This window comes from Pinus tabuliformis, chromosome 5_1 (assembly GCF_031772625.1).
Source record: "Pinus tabuliformis cultivar Carrire ecotype Pingquan chromosome 5_1, CPIR1, whole genome shotgun sequence".
NCBI lineage: Eukaryota > Viridiplantae > Streptophyta > Pinopsida > Pinales > Pinaceae > Pinus > Pinus tabuliformis.
The window spans coordinates 92802060-92823043 of NC_142305.1; the positions used below are offsets into that span (position 1 = coordinate 92802060).

Consider the following 20984-nt stretch of genomic DNA (forward strand, 5'->3'; position numbering starts at 1 on the left):
AATGGCAGGACTTAATGTGGGATGCGAGACATAATGGTGGGACTTAATGCGGGATGCGGGACTGTTGCTGTGGGATAGGCCGATTGCGAGATGGGACCGATTGTGGGATGCGGGACTTAATCGCAATCAGTGGACGGGAAGGGGTGAGGAGCGTTATTTTATAGTTTCATGTGATATACGCTGATGCGAGCTTCGACCTTTAAAGAGATTTCAATATAGTTTAATGGGTGCGGCTAGAGTTAATATAAATGGACTTTCGTGTTGAAATTTGGTACCGGAGGACAGGTGGTTCCCTTAGGCTTTGATCTTTGGCCTAGGGAAAAGTGTCCAAAAGAATTTAATTTTTCTCCTAAAGTGACTTTATAATTTTATAAAGTTAAATCTAATTTAAAAGTGACTTTAAGTGATAAAGTTATTAAGTCTAATTTTAAAGTGACTTTTATAAAGTCAATGAAAAATTAGAAAGGAAAAGTGACTTTGGAAATAAATGACTAAGTGGGTCTTTATTAAAGTGGGGTGAATTAAAAAATAAAAAGTGAGATTTAAATGAGCATTTAATCTCAACCATTGATCTAAATCTATTTCAGCCATTGGATTTAGAGATCACCCAAAAGTCACTTGGATCACCCAAAAGTCACTTGGAGTTATATTAAAGGAGGAAAAGGAGGAAAAGGTCATTCATTCTTTCATGAGCAGATTGGGAGAAGGAGAGCAAGAGAGATTTCTGAGCAGGAAGGAGAAGGAGACAGCAGCTTGGCACACATTCCAAGGCAGCAATTGAGCAGATTTGTACAGCTGATTCAGCACATAGTGAAAGGCAGATTTTTGCACAAAAATCGAGGAGCAGTTTGCTGATTTTTCTGCACACAAAACGGAGGCCGTACAGCATTTATTGCTGTCCTGTTTGCTGTAATTTCCAGATTGCTGTGAGGCACGGGAAAGGAGATAAGTTGTAAATTTGCTTGCTGATTTTTTGCTGAATAATTCTCACTGTAAAAAGACAATTTTCAGAAATAAAGAAGAGCTCTCAAACTGGTTTTCCCCAAGAGTTGTAGGGGGTTTTTCCAAGGTCAAGTTGACCAAAAATATCAGTGTTTTAATGGCTGTTTTTGATTGCTGATTTTTAATTCTGCAATTTCCAGCATTCTGAAAAATTTCCAGAATTTGTGTTTTCAGCCATATTTATTTTTTTCAGTCTGTTAAATGTATGGTTATGGGAATGGGCATTTAACTACATGGGAGAAATAAGGTGAAACTGAAAACCGGGGTGGGAAAACAGAAATTTTTACATTTCGGCTAGAGTTTTGGATTTTAAAAGGGATTTCAGCTAAGTTTCAATGTATAACAATGGAAATGTAGCTAAAGGAATAGAAAGGATTTTTGGGGTAAGGCTATAGTTTGGGAATTAATATGAAATATGAATGTTTCCAAGGGAAAAATGGGTTTTGACTTGGGATTTAAGGGTTTTCTCAAGAAAAAGGGTTTTTGGATGGAATGAGGGGATTTATGAGGGAAGGTTGAGGGAAGTATATGGAGTATGAATGGGGATGTTGAAACAAGCTGAAATCTCCTTGAACACATTATTTCCCCTAATTACTATTCCCATAATAATTAACCATAAGTGATGTCATGACTCTTTTGACCATTTTGATGACTTGCCCTATTGATGACATCTAATGGAGTATGAAATCGACCATGAGATGAGATTGAGATGGTGACCAAGATATTTTCCGATGACCCATCATAATGAGTGATGACGCGACCAAAATGGCATTGGACCATGAAATGGAGGGAGTAGTAACATACCTAGACATACTAACCAATGATCAAATTTTATTTGAAAATATAACAATTTGACCTAATAACCCTATCAACAACTTTGAAAGAGTACATTTGATCATTGGTGACTGGCAGGGTTGACAGACACTACCACTGCTGACACCCAAAGTAGTAGCCCGACAAGTGTTGCCACCATCTAAGAATAGCTACACACCAACAACCAACCACTATCGAATTGTTGCCCTGAAAACGATCCATTACCACCACCGCTGCAAATTTGCACTTGTCGTATATACCTCGCGCATTGTTTTGCCTTGTTTTTCTTTGTTCCATGTCCATTAGCTTTCCACCACCAACGTTGTTAGATTGCTGCCACGTGACTTGCAAGAGTCGTAGCTCTGTGTTATTACACCCCTTCGGTCATAGCCGTTAGCCATGTCTGTACAATTTTTTTACTACAATCCAATTCTATCATTCAAGATAATTCCAACTGCTGGAGTGGACGCGACCCATCACGAGAGTCACATGTCATCATTTCTATTAAGTTTGGAGAAAACGTGTAATATTAAAGTTGCCACTAAAATAAGGTGAAGATTACTAGAACTATTTACTAAGTACACAAAATTAAGAAGTATTAAAGAGAATTAGTTAAACATATATATATATTTAAAGTTAAATACATTATAATAAAAAAAATAGGAATAGAGGAAATTCGATTAAAAGAGAATATTAAGGTGTTATATATATATATATATTAAGAGAGAATATATCTCAATTTTTTTATTATAAAAAAGCAAAGAAAAGGAAAAGAAAAGAAAAGGGATTAAAATAGAATGGGGTCAATCTCTGAAGAAATAATAATGGAGTCTAATTCAGAATTGAGGGAAGGAAGATTTTTAGAAACCTCACTCGACTATGCTAAAGTGATATTTAGAATTAAGGGTATTGTTGCAGGAAAAGATGTTACTATTTCTATTTCTCTTGTTGAAAGTAAAAACTATATAAACCCTAAAATTGCAAACTAATTGGTGATTCCTAAGTCAAATATAATCGAAAAATTAGACTTGGACAAAGAAATTACGAAATAACTGATTTACAATTAAACATTGGGGATTATACATTTATATTGCATTTTTTTGTTCAATCCCTATGGAATGATCAAGATGACATTATTTTGGGATCACCTTGGATGGAAACACAAGGATGCTTTATCCTAAATGTGAAGAAGTTTTTAACATTTTCCTATAGGAAGAAGAAAATAACACTCGACGACGTTACACTTAAGCCAAATTTAGTAACACCAGAAGACATACAAGATATCCAAAAGTAATTTTTCAAGAAAATAAAAAGGCAATACAAAATATGCAAAGGGAAGTTGACAAAATCACCGTTGACAAAAATAAAGAAGTTTCTCTGCTTAAAGACCATAGTGAAAAATCACTAACACAAATTAAGAAGTTTAAGAAGGACAAGAAGTGGTTGGAAAACAAGGTACAACAACTTACTCAGAAGGAAGCATTGAAATTTTCAAATGTGAAAATTCAAATTGAAGAGAAAAGAATAAATACCGATCCAGTGAATATCACAACTCAAGAAAAGACAAGCCAGTTGAAAAAAAGACACTCAGATGTTGCAGTTTAGATGATGAACATTACAAGTGAAGGTTTTGTAACCAACTCAACAACATTGTCACCTAAAGTAAATCCAGAAATTGCAAAACACATGATAAGAGAAAATCAAATCACCAGTATTCCTTATCGACATCCGAACCACACGAGCCGACATCCCAATCAGTCTGCATATTTGTATCACTCAAAACAAAAACAACAAACTTATGTTTTGAAGAATTGATGTCGGCACAATATGTACTGGCGATAACAAATTATTCCAAGTATCAAGTAATTGCCAAGTTTCACAAAAGATTAATTGGGGATGGTCTGATCCTTTCTTAGTACGACAATTTATTTTATCACTTAGAGGATCCTATCATCTTGTATCAACAAAGATGACAACTCTGAGAATTCTTAAAAGATGCGAACAAATTACAAGGTAAGAAGCATGTCTTGTCAACAATAAGCTATGAGGACAAAGCTTTTTGAAGAGGAAGGCAATGTCATGAATATAATTTATATAAAAATAATGTAAATATAGTAATGATTAATTAGTGAACATTAACTAGTGATTTATCGAAGAGGCATGTCTCTAAGGACATGACCATTCATGAAAGGGTACCTAACTAGGTATATATATGGGACCCTCATTTATAATCACAAATATCTCACTTGTATTAAAATATTCTAATATATCATTACTTGTCCTACAATGGATGTCTTTGTCTTCGAAGTGTGTTGAAGATTATCGCAGAGTACGAACTTTGTTTGTTACATTGGTATTAGAGCATTCCTTTGAGTATACGAACTTTGTTCATTAAATTGGTATCATATTATTCCTCTGAGTATACGAACTTTGTTCGTTACAAATTTTATTGAATAGGGAATGAGGGAATCCTTGATTGACTCAATAAGGATTCTTTGAGCCCTTATTTCTCCTTTCATGTACTTTGATAGTGCTTGAGATTGCTCTTGTGAAGGTTTGGAGATTGATCCCGTGACATATTCACTAACTTCATTTTCTATGAGGATCAAATCTATTCTCTTCTTCCATGCAATGTAATTCGATGACCCAACAAGTTTGTTGTTCTCTTTGCAGAAAGAAGTCATTGTAGACTGAGACAAAAATATAAAATACTTACTTGTCAAGTGAAGATGCCTCCTTGATGGTGATTGCTTGATGATCTTCTTCAAGGATGATTGAGATGTGATCCTTTCTTCAATGAGAGGGAGATCACCTTGATTTGATGATGAAGTGCTCTTCTTGCTTCCTTTGATTGATGATTATTGAATGTGTAAGCTTCCAATAATACTTCAAGTGTAGAGTCCTTTGGATGGAGGTAGGGTCTTTGAGATCCACTTCTTCTTAAGAGTTCCTTTGTTCAAGATGATATGTAGACTAGATTTCTTTGATGCTCTTTAGCTATTCCTGATGACCTCCTTGTGCTCGGTCCTTACGTATCCTTCTTCAATTGGATGATCTTCAAGCCGCCTTTTGTTGTCATCGTAGCTCTAATACCATGTTGAGAAATCAAGTCTAGCTAGATTAGGGTGATTCCTCTTACTTTGGTAATTGCTTGTGATGTTCTTTTACTTAATTTTATATACTCGTAATTAGCTTCTTGTTTCCCTTGATTATTATTACGTTCTTATCATTAAACAACTATGAAACTATGAAGATCAATGAGACAAGAGGACACAAAAATGTAAGCTGCTAGCCAGGGCCAAAACCTCTCCTCTTGAGAGGAAAATCCACAAGAATTCTGCTCTTCTTATAGAATCTTCAAATGATGAATTCCAAGACCTAAGAGTCTTGTCAAAGACCCTTCCAAGACCAAGTCAAACCTCTTCTTGATGAATTTGCTTCTTCACTAAGTCAATCGAAGTTAGATACCTCCAAAACTGCTTCAACTTCACATATTCAGACCTGCACTTCTTGGACTGCAATTTGGGCCCTTACTGCAACAACTCTAGCTTGCACGTGTGAGGGAAATCTGGTATAATAGGTCTCTTTCCTCCTTCGCTGGAGGATCTCCTTTCTCCTTAGTAACTCGACCTTCAAACTAATTCTTTTGACACCTGATTTTGGTCTCCCAAGATGACTTTAATATTCGGTCTTGCTATAGTAGAATGGTTCTCTAGTTTGCTTGCATGTGTGAGATAAATGTGGCCGAAAAACAATCTTTAAATTGTTTGACTCTTCTCCCTTTGCTTCTCATTTTCTTCACTTGCCTTGTAGGTCTTCTTCTTGTCTTGATCGAACTTGATTGATGCCATCTTCAAATGAGGTCGAGCTCCTATATATAGGCTTCTTTGAATAGCTCTAGTGAGGTTGACTTGTCCTTTGCTTAGGTCAACTTGTCTTGGAGGGAGTCTTTGACACATTTATGACTCAAATAAATTCTCTAAACATAATACAAGATGCCCAATGGGGTCTTTCATTATATGACAATGACTCAATTGACTTCTTGACTCTATGACAAACCCTAGAAGCACACAATGGGTGCTTGACCTATAAATAAAATTGATCTTGAGCATGAAACCCATGCTAAAATATTAATAATAATTTTTCTTTCTTTTTACAATATACAAGAATCAATGGTACATTTCATATTTATGAAGATGGAACCTAGTCACCTATTTCAGCACTAATGCTATGCAATTCATGGTAATGTTATATTCTTAAAGTAGAAGTGACACTCTCCTTTCTCTTTCATTTCCATTCTTTTAACATTACCACAAAATGACTCAAGATGTTTGAGAGTGGTTCTGACCTCACTGGATTTCATATGGAGAAAATAGAATTTTAGATTTCACTCTTTTAAGTTATGGTATGTTCTATGCTTATAACAGTTTACTTCTTTTCCTTATTATATTCCGCAGATTAGCAATCACATGTACATAAAGTAAAGTGCAGATAGAACATTAAACGATTGACAGAAAACAAGCCAAGACAAGAGACACAAGATGTGGCGGCTAGCCAGGGACAAACCCAACAATATGTGGGGAAACCCTTTGATCAAATCTTCTTTTATCTTCAATAATTCAACAGAGAGAAATAGTACAATAAATCTGATTCATATCAGCAGCAGCAAACCCTATATCAGCAGCATCAGCATCAGCGACTTCATCATCAAACTAGGGCAGACTATATCTCACAAACCGACCGTCGAATCGGCTTGATTCCACCACCAAAAGTTGCGGCTTTCAGAGGAGGTTCAGATGAACCTATAGCGCAGTTTAGATGAGCAGATCTTCTAGTCCACGCAGGTCAATCTTTACTTCTGCAGTTGCAGCTTCAGTTTCAACAGCTTCCGGTTTCAAACTAGGGCAGTCGATATCTTGCAAACCGTCCATTGGACTGACTTGATTCCACCACCAAAAGTTGCGGCTTTCAGAGGAGGTTCAGATGAACCTACAACGCAGTTCAGATGAGGAGATCTTCTAGTCTACACAGGTCAATCTTTACTTCTGCAGTTGCAGCTTCAGTTTCAGCAGCTTCCGGCTTCACATGTGTGAGGGAGAGAGCCTTTTCTGCACAGTAGAGAAGAGACTGTTTTTTGTGCAGTAGAGAGAGAGATGTGATGAGATGAGTGAGTCCAAATGAGGAAAAGTCCTCCTGTATTTATACACAATGTTGGTATTTGAATAGATGCGACTGTTGGGCTTCTGAGCCTACATGAGTTGTAGGTCGGCTTGATAATAATTCCATAATCAAAATAAATTCATATCTCATGAATACTTATCGGAATCGGATGATCTTTATATTAGTCCTACACCTCTCGACGAGAGGAATCTAATAAAAATATTATCAGTCATAAATAAGATGACCCACATGAAGTTTTGTTCTAGTTGCCAATTTTAACACTCCCTCTCAACTAGGGAGAACTTCATCTGCAATCTATCTGTCGGTCATTACTATTCATCCATCAAATGCATTGCCCTGTACACCCTATCCCTTGCTCTGCTCTGCTCTATTTTGCCTGTTTTGCTTTGTCTTGTTCTGCCTTGTACTGATCTGTATTGGTCTGCTCTGTTCTGCTCTGCTCTTGCATTGTTCTATTCTGCTCTGCTTTTGTCCGAATTATGAAGAAGAAGAAATGATCGAGGATGTATCATACTGACTCAAAGTCAGTCTCAGAGTATGTACCACTGGTCCCAGACTGGTCTCAACCAACTCGAAGTCAGCGTCATAGTGAGTACAAATCCACTGGTCCCAGACCAGTATCATCCTCCACTGACTCAAAGTCAGTCTCAGAGTGCGTACCACTGGTCCCAGATCAATCTCAACCGACCCGAAGTCAGCTTCATAGTAAGTACCACTCCTACCACTAGTCCTAGACTAGTATCGCAGTCTCAGAGAGTGTACCACTGGTCCCAGACCAATTTCAAACGACCCGAAGTCAGCGTCATAGTGTGTACTACTCTCACTGGCCTTAGACCAGTACTGCACTGACACGAAGTCAGTCTCAGAGTATGTACCACTGGTCCCAGACCAGTCTCAACCGACCTGAAGTCATTGACATAGTATGGTACAACTCCTACCACTGGTCCTAGACCAGTATCATTGATCCCAGATCAATGGAGGTCATCCTAGCATAGGGAGTACGGTAGATACAACGTGCGTCCATCGATACTACTATGGTCCCTAACTTCATTTCCCTGCTCATTGATCAGATGAGAGGTACTTCCCATGAGTCCCAGACTGCATGGGTAGGATGCCTCGATAGGATAACTTAATCAACCCCATCCTCATAGGAGAACACATCAATCCTGCTACAATCGCCACGGAGAACACATCAATCCAGACCTCACAGGGGAACACATCAATCCTGCTACAATTTCCATGGAGAACACATCAATCCAGGTCTCACAGGAGAACACATCAATCTTGCTACAATTGCCATGGAGAACACATCAATCCAGGCCTCATAGGAGAACACATTAGTCTTGCTACAATCGCCATGGAGAACACATCAATCTAGGCCTCACAGGAGGACTAATCATCCTGCTACAGAGGAGAGCGAATCATCCTGTTCCACAAGAGAGCGAATCATCTTGTCCCACAAGAGAGCGAATCATCTTGTTCCAGTGCGCACCACCATGGGAGGGTGAGTCACCCTATGGTCATATGTTGCTCTAGTAAGAACCGCAAGCCCTCAGAGCTCCCAGACCTCAATGTATGCAACATGCAGGACCCTTGTACAAGGGTTTCTTGACAACTCCAAGTCGTTTGGGAAAATCACAAATTAGATCTTTCCTCGGGGCTTTGACAAGGTGTATCGACCTGTACATCATCTTAATGCGATGGAGCCTCCTTGCTCATTGACTTACCATATCCCAGATGATGTCTATCTGTTGGAGCAATTGACGAATACAGGATTCCTCAATAATCGAATCCCACCTTTGGTTGCTATAGAGAATCACAATGGTATGTGTTCAAACAACGCACTGAAGAGCTTCCCCAACCAGGCAGCTTCATACGAGATCATACTCGTAGATATGTATCCGGTTTCGGTGGTGCTTATGGCAACCGACTTCTGCTTCCTGCTCATCCATTATATTGAAGCAGAATCCAAAGAGAAACAACACTAAAAAGTACTCCAGTGATCCTCCACACTACCTGCCTAATCAACATTCGAATAATCATGCAGTTTCATATTTTTGGCAACGTATCTCAATCCATGAGAGATTGTGTCCTGAAGACATCTCAGAAGATTCTTGGCACCAATCTAGTGAGGCTCAACCAAATATTAGCTCACAATGCTAACTGCAAAACATATGTTTGGACAGAGGTTCACCAAGAACATCAATGCAAATGAGTTTTTGAAACTCAGAGGCATTTCCCAAATCTGCTCCGACATCACTACCATATAACTTCTGAAAGTTAAGATCCTCGAGGTAGTCACAGGCTTGCAGTCCACCATACCAAATCTTTTCAGAATCTTCACCACATATTTTCCTTGAGATAGGAAAATTTCCCTTGGCTTCTGCCACACTTCAAGTCCTTGGTTGTTCATTTCAAATTCAGAAGCCAACTCCCTCTTACATTTGTGAATGAGAGGGTATGCACCTGTTAGAAAGAGGTCATCCACATACAACACCAGTATGAGAGGCTTGTCATCTTCAACCTTATAGTAAAGGTTAGGATCGGTTTCACTCCTAGTGAATCCCAGCTTCATCAAGTAGCTATCGATCCTCTCATACCATGCTCGGGGTGCTTGCTTCAGCCCATAGAGAGCCTTCTTCAACCTGCATACATGAGATTTTCAATCATAAATCTTAAATCCTTCGGGATGCTCCACATAGACCTCTTCTTTGATCAAACCGTGCAAGAACGCGGTCTTGACATCCATCTGATGTAGGTTCCATCCTTGTGAAGCCACAAGGGCTATGATCAAGCGAATGGTCGTATATCTGGCAACAGGTGCAAATATCACATCATAGTCTATACCTTCCTTCTGGGAGAAACCATGAGCATTAAAACGAGCCTTATACTATTCCGTACTTCCTTCTGCTGTAGCTTTATCTTGTAAAGCCATTTTGAAGTAACAATTGTCTTGTCCTAGGGTCTGGGAACTACTTCCCAGGCATCATTCTCCATAATGGTCATAGCATCCTTCCATACTTGATGCTTGACGGCATCTGAGAATGATGAAGGCTCATTTTGTATGATTGTGCTTATACTGGTCAGGGATCCCTGATACCTGTTAGGTTTCTTACTTTCACAGAAGGTTCCTCAAGGTGCAACATGTCCTTCAGCATCATCAAGTATCCCCCTAAGCCATGAAGGCCTCTTCCTAGAAGAGGAAAGCTCAGGTGGATAAATAGGATCCATGGGTTCCTCCACATCAGGCATTGTTACATCATCTACCCATAGAGACAACTTCTAGAATCGTACAGTTCTTCCTTTTCGCCACACCATTATGCTCAGGAGTATGTGGTGTAGTAGTCTCCCTCTTAATGCCAGCCTCAGATATCCCTGAGTGAAACAACTGTAATATATCGAAGGTCTTGCTTTGGCTTGAGGGGAATGGTCCCCCTTTTGAGCTTTCCTTCGACACATCCTGGACATGCACCTTCTTTCTCTACTTGGAATTTGGGAATCCCTGTCACCATTTTTCTTATACCGAGTAGAGCTTTATAATGAAGGTGGGAAAATCTCCGATGCCAAAGTTCAGACTAAAGAGATGTGTCATAAGACATGACACCTAGCGGACTTCCATCGACATGATATAATGAATCAACACGAAACCCATGAGTAAAGGCATCTTTAACATTATTTTTCGATACATGTACTTTGCCATCGTTGAAGGTTACCTTGTAGCCTTTGTCTTCCATTTCCGAGATGGACACCAGGTTCTTTCGGAGGTCAGGTGCATTTAATACATCTTGGAATTTCTAGCCTTCTTGAATGGTTTTCCTCTTCCTTGATTTCTAGCATTCCTTTTACCTTTGCTATTGAATTTTCCATCCCTTCGATTACCATGAGAGGGATTTTGATCATCATCACGGTGAGAGTCCTTTCTATCAGGGCATTCCCTTGCATAGTGACTTGCTTTATTGCAAATGTAACATCGTCCTTTTATTTCACCCCTAGGTCCAACCTTTCTTTTTGATTTATACTCGGAATTATTTCTTTTCTTAGCATGAGAAGAAAAAGTAGCAGGAGGACCTTTAGGCAAGGGCATTTCTTTCTCTTCTACCCTTGTTTCTTCTTGAATGCATCTAGCCATTAATTCCTCGAAACCAGGAATTACATTATTGTTTAGAAGAGTAGTCCTGAACACGTACCATTCGGATGGTAATCCTCCAAGAGTTGTGAGTGCCATTTTTCTATCAGTAATAGTCTTCCCAATAGATCGGAGATCGTTCTTGATCTCGGTGATTCTTAAGAAGTATGCTTGCATACTCTCATCTTTACCCTTCTTGATTTCCCTTAGCTTATTTCTAAGAAACAAGACTTGATTTGCATCATTAACTTTAAATAAACTCACCAGTCTATCGTAGATTTCCTTGGAGGTGTTTAGTTCAGAGATGTAGGCCACCAAGCGCTTGTCGATAGAGTCCCAGATCATCTTCTTCGCTTTAATTTCTCCGTTCTTCCATTTGTTCCTGGCAGTAGGAGGTGCATTTGATGGAGGCTCAACAATATTGCCTCTCACACGATCCAACACTCCTTGATCCTCAAGGGTTAGATCGATAAACATCTTCCATCCGTGATAGTCAGCTTTCTTACGGAGCTTGTCTTCGGCAAGAAAGAGTGTTGAGGACTCCATCGTTCTTTTAGGATAGCCTTGCCAATCTTCTCTTCAGTGATTGCTCTTGCTCTTGCTCGGGGTTTGTCTTCACCTCTTCTCTGATCCCATGTTAAGTAATGGTATGTTCTATGATTATAACAGTTTACTTCTTTTCCTTATTATATTCCACAGATTAGCAATCACATGTACATAAAGTAAAGTGCAGATAGAACATTAAACGATCGACAGAAAATAAGCCAAGACAAGAGACACAAGATGTGGCGGCTAGCTAGGGACAAACCCCACAATGTGTGGGGAAACCCTTTGATCAAATCTTCTTTTATCTTCAATAATTTAGCAGAGAGAAATAGTACAATAAATCTGATTCATATCAGTAGTAGCAAACCCCAGATCAGCAGCATCAGCATTAGCGACTTCATCATCAAACTAGGGTAGACAATATCTCACAAACCGATCATTGGATCGGCTTGATTCCACCACCAAAAGTTGCAGCTTTCAGAGGAGGTTCAGATGAACCTTCAGTGCAGTTCAGATGAGGAGATCTTCTAGTCCACGCAGGTTAATCTTTTACTTCTGCAGTTGCAGCTTCAGTTTCAATAGCTTCCGGCTTCAAACTAGGGCAGTCGATATCTTGCAAACCGTCTGTTGGATTGACTTGATTCCACCACCAAAAGTTGCGGCTTTCAGAGGAGGTTCAGATGAACCTACAACGCAGTTCATATGAACCTACAACGCAGTTCAGATGAGGAGATCTTCTAGTCCACGCAGGTCAATCTTTACTTTTGCAGTTGCAGCGTCAGTTTCAGCAGCTTCCGGCTTCACATGTGTGAGGGAGAGATCCTTTTCTGCGCAGTAGAGAAGAGACTCTTTTCTGCGCAGTAGAGAGAGAGATGTGATGAGATGAGTGAGTCCAAATGAGGAAAAGTCCTCCTGTAGTTATACACAATGTTGGTGTTTGAATAGATGCGACTGTTAGGCTTTTGAGCCTACATGAGTTGTAGGTCAGCTTGATAATAATTCCATAATCAAAATAAATTCATATCTCCATGAATACTTATCGAAATCGGACGGATGATCTTTATATCATTCCTACACCTCTCGACGAGAGGAATCTAATAAAAATATTATCAACCATGAATAAGATGACCCACATGAAGCTTTGCCCTAGTTGCCAATTTTAACACACTCAAAATCCAACAATCTTAATAGTTTTCTGGGATTTTAGGATTTGGGGGATTGCAACAGTCCAATGGATTTTGTCACATACGAGGGTATAGAACTAGTATTTAATCAAGAGCACCAAGCCCTCTATGTACTTTGATGTTAGTGGCATTGGTTGTCAAACTCCTCTATCATGAGCCAACTAAAAAAAGTACCCATCACTCAAACAAAATCTTGAGGGTGATAGAGGGTGCATCATGCTTTTTCTATCTTATTTCAATGCTTAGAGGGTGACATTGATGACGAAGATCCCAATATAGGCAATGATTTTGATGATATGTAGGTATTTGTTGTAACATGATTTTTTTTTTGGATGCTAGAGGTCATGTGGAGCTTGGTTGGTGATGTATTTTCGGTTTAAAGATGGATTGCACAAGGTGCTATATTGTTTATGTGCACCCTTAGATGCTATATAAATGAGAACTTTTTCTTATTTGTGTATAGAGTTTGAATACATATGTTTTTCTTTAAAATTTGAATATTTTATGTGTTTTTGGTTGACCCTTTTTTTGGTTCGGTTTTTTACCGATTCTGATACATTCTTGGACTGGGGGGTCTACGAGTCCGGTTCTGATAACATTGTTTTAGACTTCAACATAATGTCGTTGTGATATGATGAATTTACTTTTAGATGTTCATTGCATAGTTTCAATTGTCAATTGATGAATTTAATTTAGATGTATCTTGCATAATGCCAAACGATAAATTTAGATGGCACATTGCATAATGTCAAATGATGGATTCAATTTACTTTTAGATGTACATTGCAGAAATGATAATTAATAATAGTATAATACGAAATGATGAATTTCGATTTAGATGTACATTTCATAATTATTAAGATTTACTATTTAGTTACTGACATATTGTTGGGATTTTATATTTTATTTTTATATATTAATTTTTTAATAATTTTGTAATTTTGATGGCTCCAATGTCCTCCCGTTTCCTTGAAATTTTCCTAAATTTTGAGGTTTCTTATTTACACCCCCCTTGTGCATATCCCCACTCCTGCAGTTCCCTCTCCTGGAAACTCGGTGGAACAGTTGGAGAAAATACACTAGCTCTGACAACATGTTGAATTCATAAGCTAGTGGGTTTATTTGAATTCTTCAATCAAACCTCCATCTGATTATAACAGAAACAATAGAAATATAAAGCACTATAATGATGAACTTGAGAGGGACAAACCTATCTTCCAGTGTCCTTGAGCAAGAGGTAAACACCAAAACATAGGTAGAGCAAAAATTTATAAGTGCCCTATTGACATATTATTCTGTTTTGAACTCTACATGCCATTTGGCCGTAGTTTTAAAAACCGGCCAGTCAGATGCAAAAGCTTGCCAACTGGAGCAATAAACCCGATTCATTGCTGGTTAGGACTGGTTAGGTACCATACCGGCCGGTTTAGTACCTAACTGGTCCTAACTGGCCGGGTTTGTAAAAAACTGGCCACCTTAGAATAAGCATGAACTGGTTTTGTAATTCTGAAGCAAAATACTTGTTGGTGAGAGGGATAACAAGTCTAAATTTTCCACTCCCAAGGTGCTCCCTCACACTTCCTAGATACTCCCTAATGGTAATGTTAAAGCAAAAGTGACATTCTCCTTTATCTTTCATTTTCACCTTTTTATTAAATTTTTAAAATTACCATGAAATGACTTAGGACGTTTGAGAGTGGTTTCAACCTCATCAGACTTCATATGGGGAAAATAGAATTTTATATCCCATTCAAAATTCAGTACAGTTAATGGTTTTAAGGATTTCAGGATTAATGGGATTGTGGCATTTCGTTAGATTATATCATGTGTGAGGGTATGTGGTTGACATTTAATCAAGAGCACCAACCCTATATGTACCCCAGTGTTGATGATGTTGATTGTTGAACTCCTATGTCGTGGCCTTAGCAAAAATGTTATTATAGGGAAACTCGATGAGTTTTTATCAAGCAATCAAGTTAATGTGGAAGCCTGAGTTTGATTAGTGATCATGTTGATCAGTCATTTGTAGTAGGGTAGTGGCCTATTAGCTTGAGTTGTAGCATTGTTTTGGGACTCTAGAGGCCATTTAGAACCTCATTGCTTATATTTTTTTTTGATGATATTTAGTGCAGTCACTGCCATTTTGATATATACACCCGTACATGGTATATAGATGAGCAGACTTTGCATATTTTCTCTAATGGTTTGGAATCATGGTTTGTAATCATCATTTTTTTTCATTAAAAATTAATTATTTTATGTATTTTTTCAATTCTGGTTTATTGGATCCGGTTCAATCCGGTTTGATCTGGTTCCTGTTTGAATCACGGTTAGATAGGCAGCCGGTTCGAAACCCGGTTGCGGTTTTTAAAACTATGATTTTGACCCTTATTGTTTATGTATTTGGATTCTATTTTTATTACATTTGATGCCATTTGGTTATATTCACACTTACATGCTGTATACATGAGCAAACTTTGCATATTTGGTGTCTAATGGTTTGGATTTACAGTGATGCATATATATTATTGTATCTATTTTTTTGTACAAATGGTTTTTTCTTGGTTCTGGTTTGGTTTGAGATTCTCACAATTCTAGTTCTGGTTCTGATAACATCGCTCCAACCTATGACTTTGGACCAATGTGTTTGATCATAGTGAATTCATAGTATAACAGCCCTCTTAAACACTCCTTCATCTTATTTGTAACAGAGATGGAACAAAGTAGCCTTTTCCTAGAGTCAGAGTCCCCTTGAACTTACAACTGGCAGCAGTAGCAGTCTGCAATTCTGAAATTCTAATTACATCGTCACTAGCCTTATATGCCTGGATCATAAACAACCTTTTGCAAATAGCTCTTCTTCAGGGCCCGTGGAGCATATGCTTCCCTTTGTTTTCTAACTAGTTCCAAGGTCTTCAAACATGTTGTTGTGAAACCTTTTACAAATCTATCAGGGTTTCTAATTAGTAATACTCACCATTTTCCATCAGTAAGCATGGATTTAGAGATTTTGATAGGAGAAGCACTCCCCACTGTGTGCTGTGCTGCAGCTTTAACAATAGTGCAATCATTGGCATGCAAGTTATAGAAAATTGTTGAAGTTGTTCTGAAGTTTGACATGACAATAAGTTATAACCCTTCCAAGCTGCCCCTTTTATGACATACAGTTGAATAATCTGCTTGTTAAGCATAATGGATGATAATGTGCTGCATGCTACCTTTGAAGCAAACTTTGACTTGTCAGTTAGATTGTAATCCAGCGTGTCAAGTGGGGGTATGAACTACAAATGGCAAGAGTCTGCTGTTTTCCTTGCTTGCTTGGGAGCGGACATGGGAATTTCATAAATTTTATTAATGTTCTGTTCATTCTGTTGGTAGATTTGTCTAAGATGATATAACATCAATATTGACACGAATACTTAATACTGGCCAGTTAGCTTTTCATATAGGTGCATAAGGTTGATCTAATTGGGAGAGGTTGTTAGCAAATTTACTGTGTTTTACATTTTTGAATGCGGATTGCATTCCTGTAGTTGCAACATTGCAATAAAATAGATGGTAGCAACAAGTATCTTAGCTTATGTAACTAGCAAAATATTAAACACACCTTTCAATAATAAATATCTATATCATGGAAAATATATGGTGGTTTCTGTCAACAAGGAAAACAACCATGTCAAGCTGTTGTTTCTGTACTATTGTGTATTACTTTAATATCAAGTGATTACATTGCAATTTTATTTGTCGTTACAGGTGATCGAATAAAATATGTTGGAGTGCATGAACATGGCAAAGAGAAGAATAGGTATGTTCCATGTATTCGACATCAGTTGTAAGAGTTAATTGATTTTTGATGATCTTATAACCTCAGCTGTATAACCCAGATTAATTATGTATTTTCTTTCAAGCCTTATAGACTGCACTATTGGCTTTTGTCTTCATTTTTTAGAGATTGTGTCCACAAGAATACGATTATCAACTGTCACAGGGAAGATAGGAAAACACAATGGTGAAAAGAAAGGTACAGGGAGTCAGTTGTAAAACTTGTAAGTTTGCCTTAGAATTGCTGAAGGCTTGGAAGCCAGTGTGGGAACTACTGAAGTAGCTTTGTGACATGAACCTGTCTGTTATATGTCAATCTACAGTGAAGGATGTCACTCTGTTATTGTGCAAATAATCCTATAGATGATTATATCTGACGTGTCAGGATTCATATGTATAAAAAGATAAATGTCTCATTTAATGCAACTAGTGATATTTCTGCTTGTTCTCTTTGGAAACCTCTTTTTGGCACTTTTGTGCAAAACATATAATGCTTAATTGTAAAGGAGATTGACCTGTCCCAGAGGAAAGCTCAGTTTTTTTCATCAGGAAGTTGTTGCTATCTGGTCCAGAAGGCAACTTAAACTGACCCCTCAGGTGATACCTGGGCTTGTATAGGCAATTCTGGTTACCCCTGTATCCTAGTCCCGTGGGATCTCCTTTACTGGCCATTAGCTTTAGGGTTGGCACTACATGGGAAATCCCGTTTTTGGTTTCGTGGTCCCGCTTCTCGTCACCACTTACATTGCTCATTTTCCATTCATTCAAGCCCCATTCATCTCTTTTCCCATCCAAGTCCATATGTGTTCATTGGGTCCACATAGGGTTAGAACTTAGACTCCCCCTCCCCGTGTCCACACCTTGGGTTGGGCTTGGGACGATGCCTCAGAGGTTGATGCAGCTAAAAAGAAAATAAAAAAGCATATTTTGGCCCCTCTCAACCAATGTTTTAAAAACCGGAACTGGTGAGCGGACCGGTCCACCTAATGAACGGGTTTCGAATTGGAACCGGTCGAACCGGGACTGGTCAGGTCTAAATGAACCAATTTAAAAAAATACATTAAATAATTAATTTTTAATGAAAAAAACTATTTTTAAGATTTAAAACCATGATTCCAAGCCAATAGAAACAAAATGTGCAAGGTTTGCTCATCTATATACCATGTAAAGGTGAATATATCAAAATGGCATCGAGTGCAATACATATCTGCAACAGACCGACGGATTTGACTGGTTACTGGTTCAGACCGACCAATTCTTAAAACACTGCTCTCAATAGGAAATGTACCACAAAATGCAAAAGATGGCCGGGACATACAAATTCAGCACATGGGCAAAAGCCAAGCATGAGCTCTACCCCTTATCTATGGCCATCACCCTGGTTCCTATGGGCCCGAGATGAACCCCCTCCATCATTAAGGAACCCATGATTGTCCCAACCGTTGGTGGACGATGAAATGCCCCACCTCAAAGGGGGTATCCACTGCTACATATTTCACATCATGCTCTCCATCCCTTGGAGCCCTGAGCAGTTATGAAGAAAAATCAATCAAAGGAAAAAGGCATATGAAGAAGGGTGGTAAAACAAAGGTCGGGGTAGCTCATGTACCATGATTTTCTCCCAACTACACTCATGTACCCAGTTGTGGGCTTCCCTTATCATATTTACCCAATGCACCTTGACATGTGGTCTGGATGATTCCCCTGATCCCCACTCCATTCCATCATTATATCATTTGCCACCTACCTCTTAAAGGATGTACTATGGACATGCCACCCCCTTCAGAGGTTGAAACAACCTAATAGGGTCTTTGTTAACCCCCTTTTGAGCTTGGAGACACTTGTACTTCCCAAAGCCCACTATGGAAGGGCATGCCACCATGAAGTGCCCCATTGATCCCATGACTTGTAAGCATTATTACTTGATTATTCTAATGATTTGTTGTATTGGAGGGCAAGGGGATGCATTGGATCTTATGCAAGATTGCAGGTGGGTTTTCATTTAGGGTATGGTCTCTTTATACGGGGTCCTCACCCTCCAGAGGGCCACATTGGCATTTGTAGGGTGAGCGTTGAGAGCCACGGGTCTCCATCATAGTAGATGTTACTTCATGGATCCTCAATAATGTTTATTGGTTGCTCGTGTCCACCTTTGGATAAGGATGATGCACTTGGCCCACCATGCCCAACCGACTCCATAGTCGTACCATACATTTGACAGATGTTCCAAGATGCCTCCCACTGTAGAGGGAAGGCTTATGTCATTACTGCAACCCTTATAGATGGCCTACAAGCATATTTGACCCATTTGGAGACCCATGAGGATGTCCTTGTGCCCCCACACCCACTTGGGAGCACCACAGGTTCTTGATTGGATAACACGGGGCCAACCCTTTGTCCACTATGTTGGGAGTCGATTTCTTTATCATGGCACCCCTTGGACTTCATCAAGCCTCCTCAATGGCCCAACGATTACTTTGTTGATCATTCAACCCTCTTGAAAGTCTTATCTTTACATTACTGAGCTATTTGGTGGGCTTGTCACCAAAAGTTTGTCACTATGCACATTATTTTATTTTAGGGGCTTAATTAGGCCTAGTTACCTAAATCGAATTCATTATGAAGTGTATAAATAGAAGTGAGATGAATCACTTTGATTATCATCACTTGGATTTGATCATTCTTTGTTGTGAGATTTTCGCTATTCTTTTTGGAGGACGAAATTGGATGAATGGAGGAATTTTGATGTTTGGATCTCTTCATTTTTGTCGTAGAGCTTCACTATTGGCATATAATGATGATTGGATATACTTTTTCATACATGTAAGTACTCTTTTAATGCTATCTTGTCATTTTTCTTATGTCACATGCATGTTGCTGGGGATTTTCATTATACTAGGCTAAAATTTGTTGCTTTTGTTATGTGAAATTGTGGAAGTTTTTCTTTTTATAGCGTTACATTATGTCATGGACCATGTATGAATAAGTGAATGTTCCTAGAGATACTTTATTGAAATTTTATCTTGATAAGTCATCATATATTGCATATCGAAGTGTAAAGACCTTGAAGCAACTGTCCCATGCCATAATTTCCATGTGAAATTGTTCTAGAGGCCTTCTTGACTAAGTGAATTCATCTTTACATTAGAATCTTCTTGACTCCATTTCTCCTAAAGGATTAGGCACTGATCCTTTATAGGTGATCACCTTAGAGCATATTTTTCTCACCCTTCTCTCTTCTTTTCTAGGCCTAGCCTACATAGGTCACCTAGGCCATCAATTATATCACAATGTAGCCATCCAAACACTTGATTTTTGGTCCACAATTGCACTGGAGTTTGCTCTAGAGGCACTCCAAATTTGAAGCAAATCCGACGGCGGGATCTCGAGATATTGCAAGCACTAGCTCGAGGACCTTTTATTGCCATAGGTTTCCCTTGGCTAGTGACCTCATTTGTGTAGAAATTCTCACTATAGATTAACCTGATAATGCAATATAACTAAAGAAAAATACTTGATCTACTTCTACAATCAAACTTTGCGGAAGCTTAATCAATTTGAGCAAGTTCAATCAGAACACATATAATAGAGAATAGGAAACCATACACATGAAACATGGAAGAATACTTTGGGGAAAGCCTCAGCTAAAAACCCCACTATCTGTATTATCATACAAGTGGAAATATATCAAGATTACACACAACTTTAGCTTTCACAGCTATCCAACTCTCAGTACAATCCCTCACTGTTGCTCATAGACAGAATAGACACATATGCCTTTCCTCTGTCCTCCAAGCCTCCTATTTCCTTGCGCAGTTTTCCCTAGGTGCTCCAGCTGTAACCTTGTGTGACACTGATCTCACACATTGCTCCAACACACTATAAAACTGTGCAAATCTCAAGGAATGAATTCCTTTTGCATGCAAGAGATTTTCTTATAGGAAAATTCTTGCAACTGATAGTACACTGTCGCTGCCTTTAATCTCAACTGGGTCTTTGTTTGTACTGACATGCATGAGTTATTTATGAGAGAATATTCAATTATCTAGAGTACACTAGTTTCATGCATGCATGCATTAACTAACTGAATTCACAATCAATTCCACAAACTGTTTGGAACTAATCTAACTGGACTTAACTCAGTTAACTGAGCTAACTAATTACAACTCAAATACAACTTATCCTTATCTTCTTAATTTAGGGAATAACTGTTGCATGACTTCACAAAGACTTCTAGCTTGAATTTCTCCAACTAATTGATCCAAGATGATTTAATTAATTATTTTTCAAACAGCTAGTGAGACTAAATT

At 38.5% G+C, this 20984-nt stretch overlaps 1 protein-coding gene across 2 annotated transcripts in view; it reads left to right on the forward strand.

Moving 5' to 3' along the window:
* The window catches only part of LOC149163603 (uncharacterized), a 373003-nt gene that overhangs the window by 46260 nt on the left and 305759 nt on the right, over nucleotides 1-20984 (forward strand). For both annotated transcript variants that reach the window (XM_089431784.1, XM_089431785.1), the window contains exon 7: nucleotides 16606-16657. In XM_089431784.1, the coding sequence (XP_089287910.1) occupies nucleotides 16606-16657 (52 nt within the window). The remainder of the gene's footprint in view (nucleotides 1-16605; nucleotides 16658-20984) is intronic.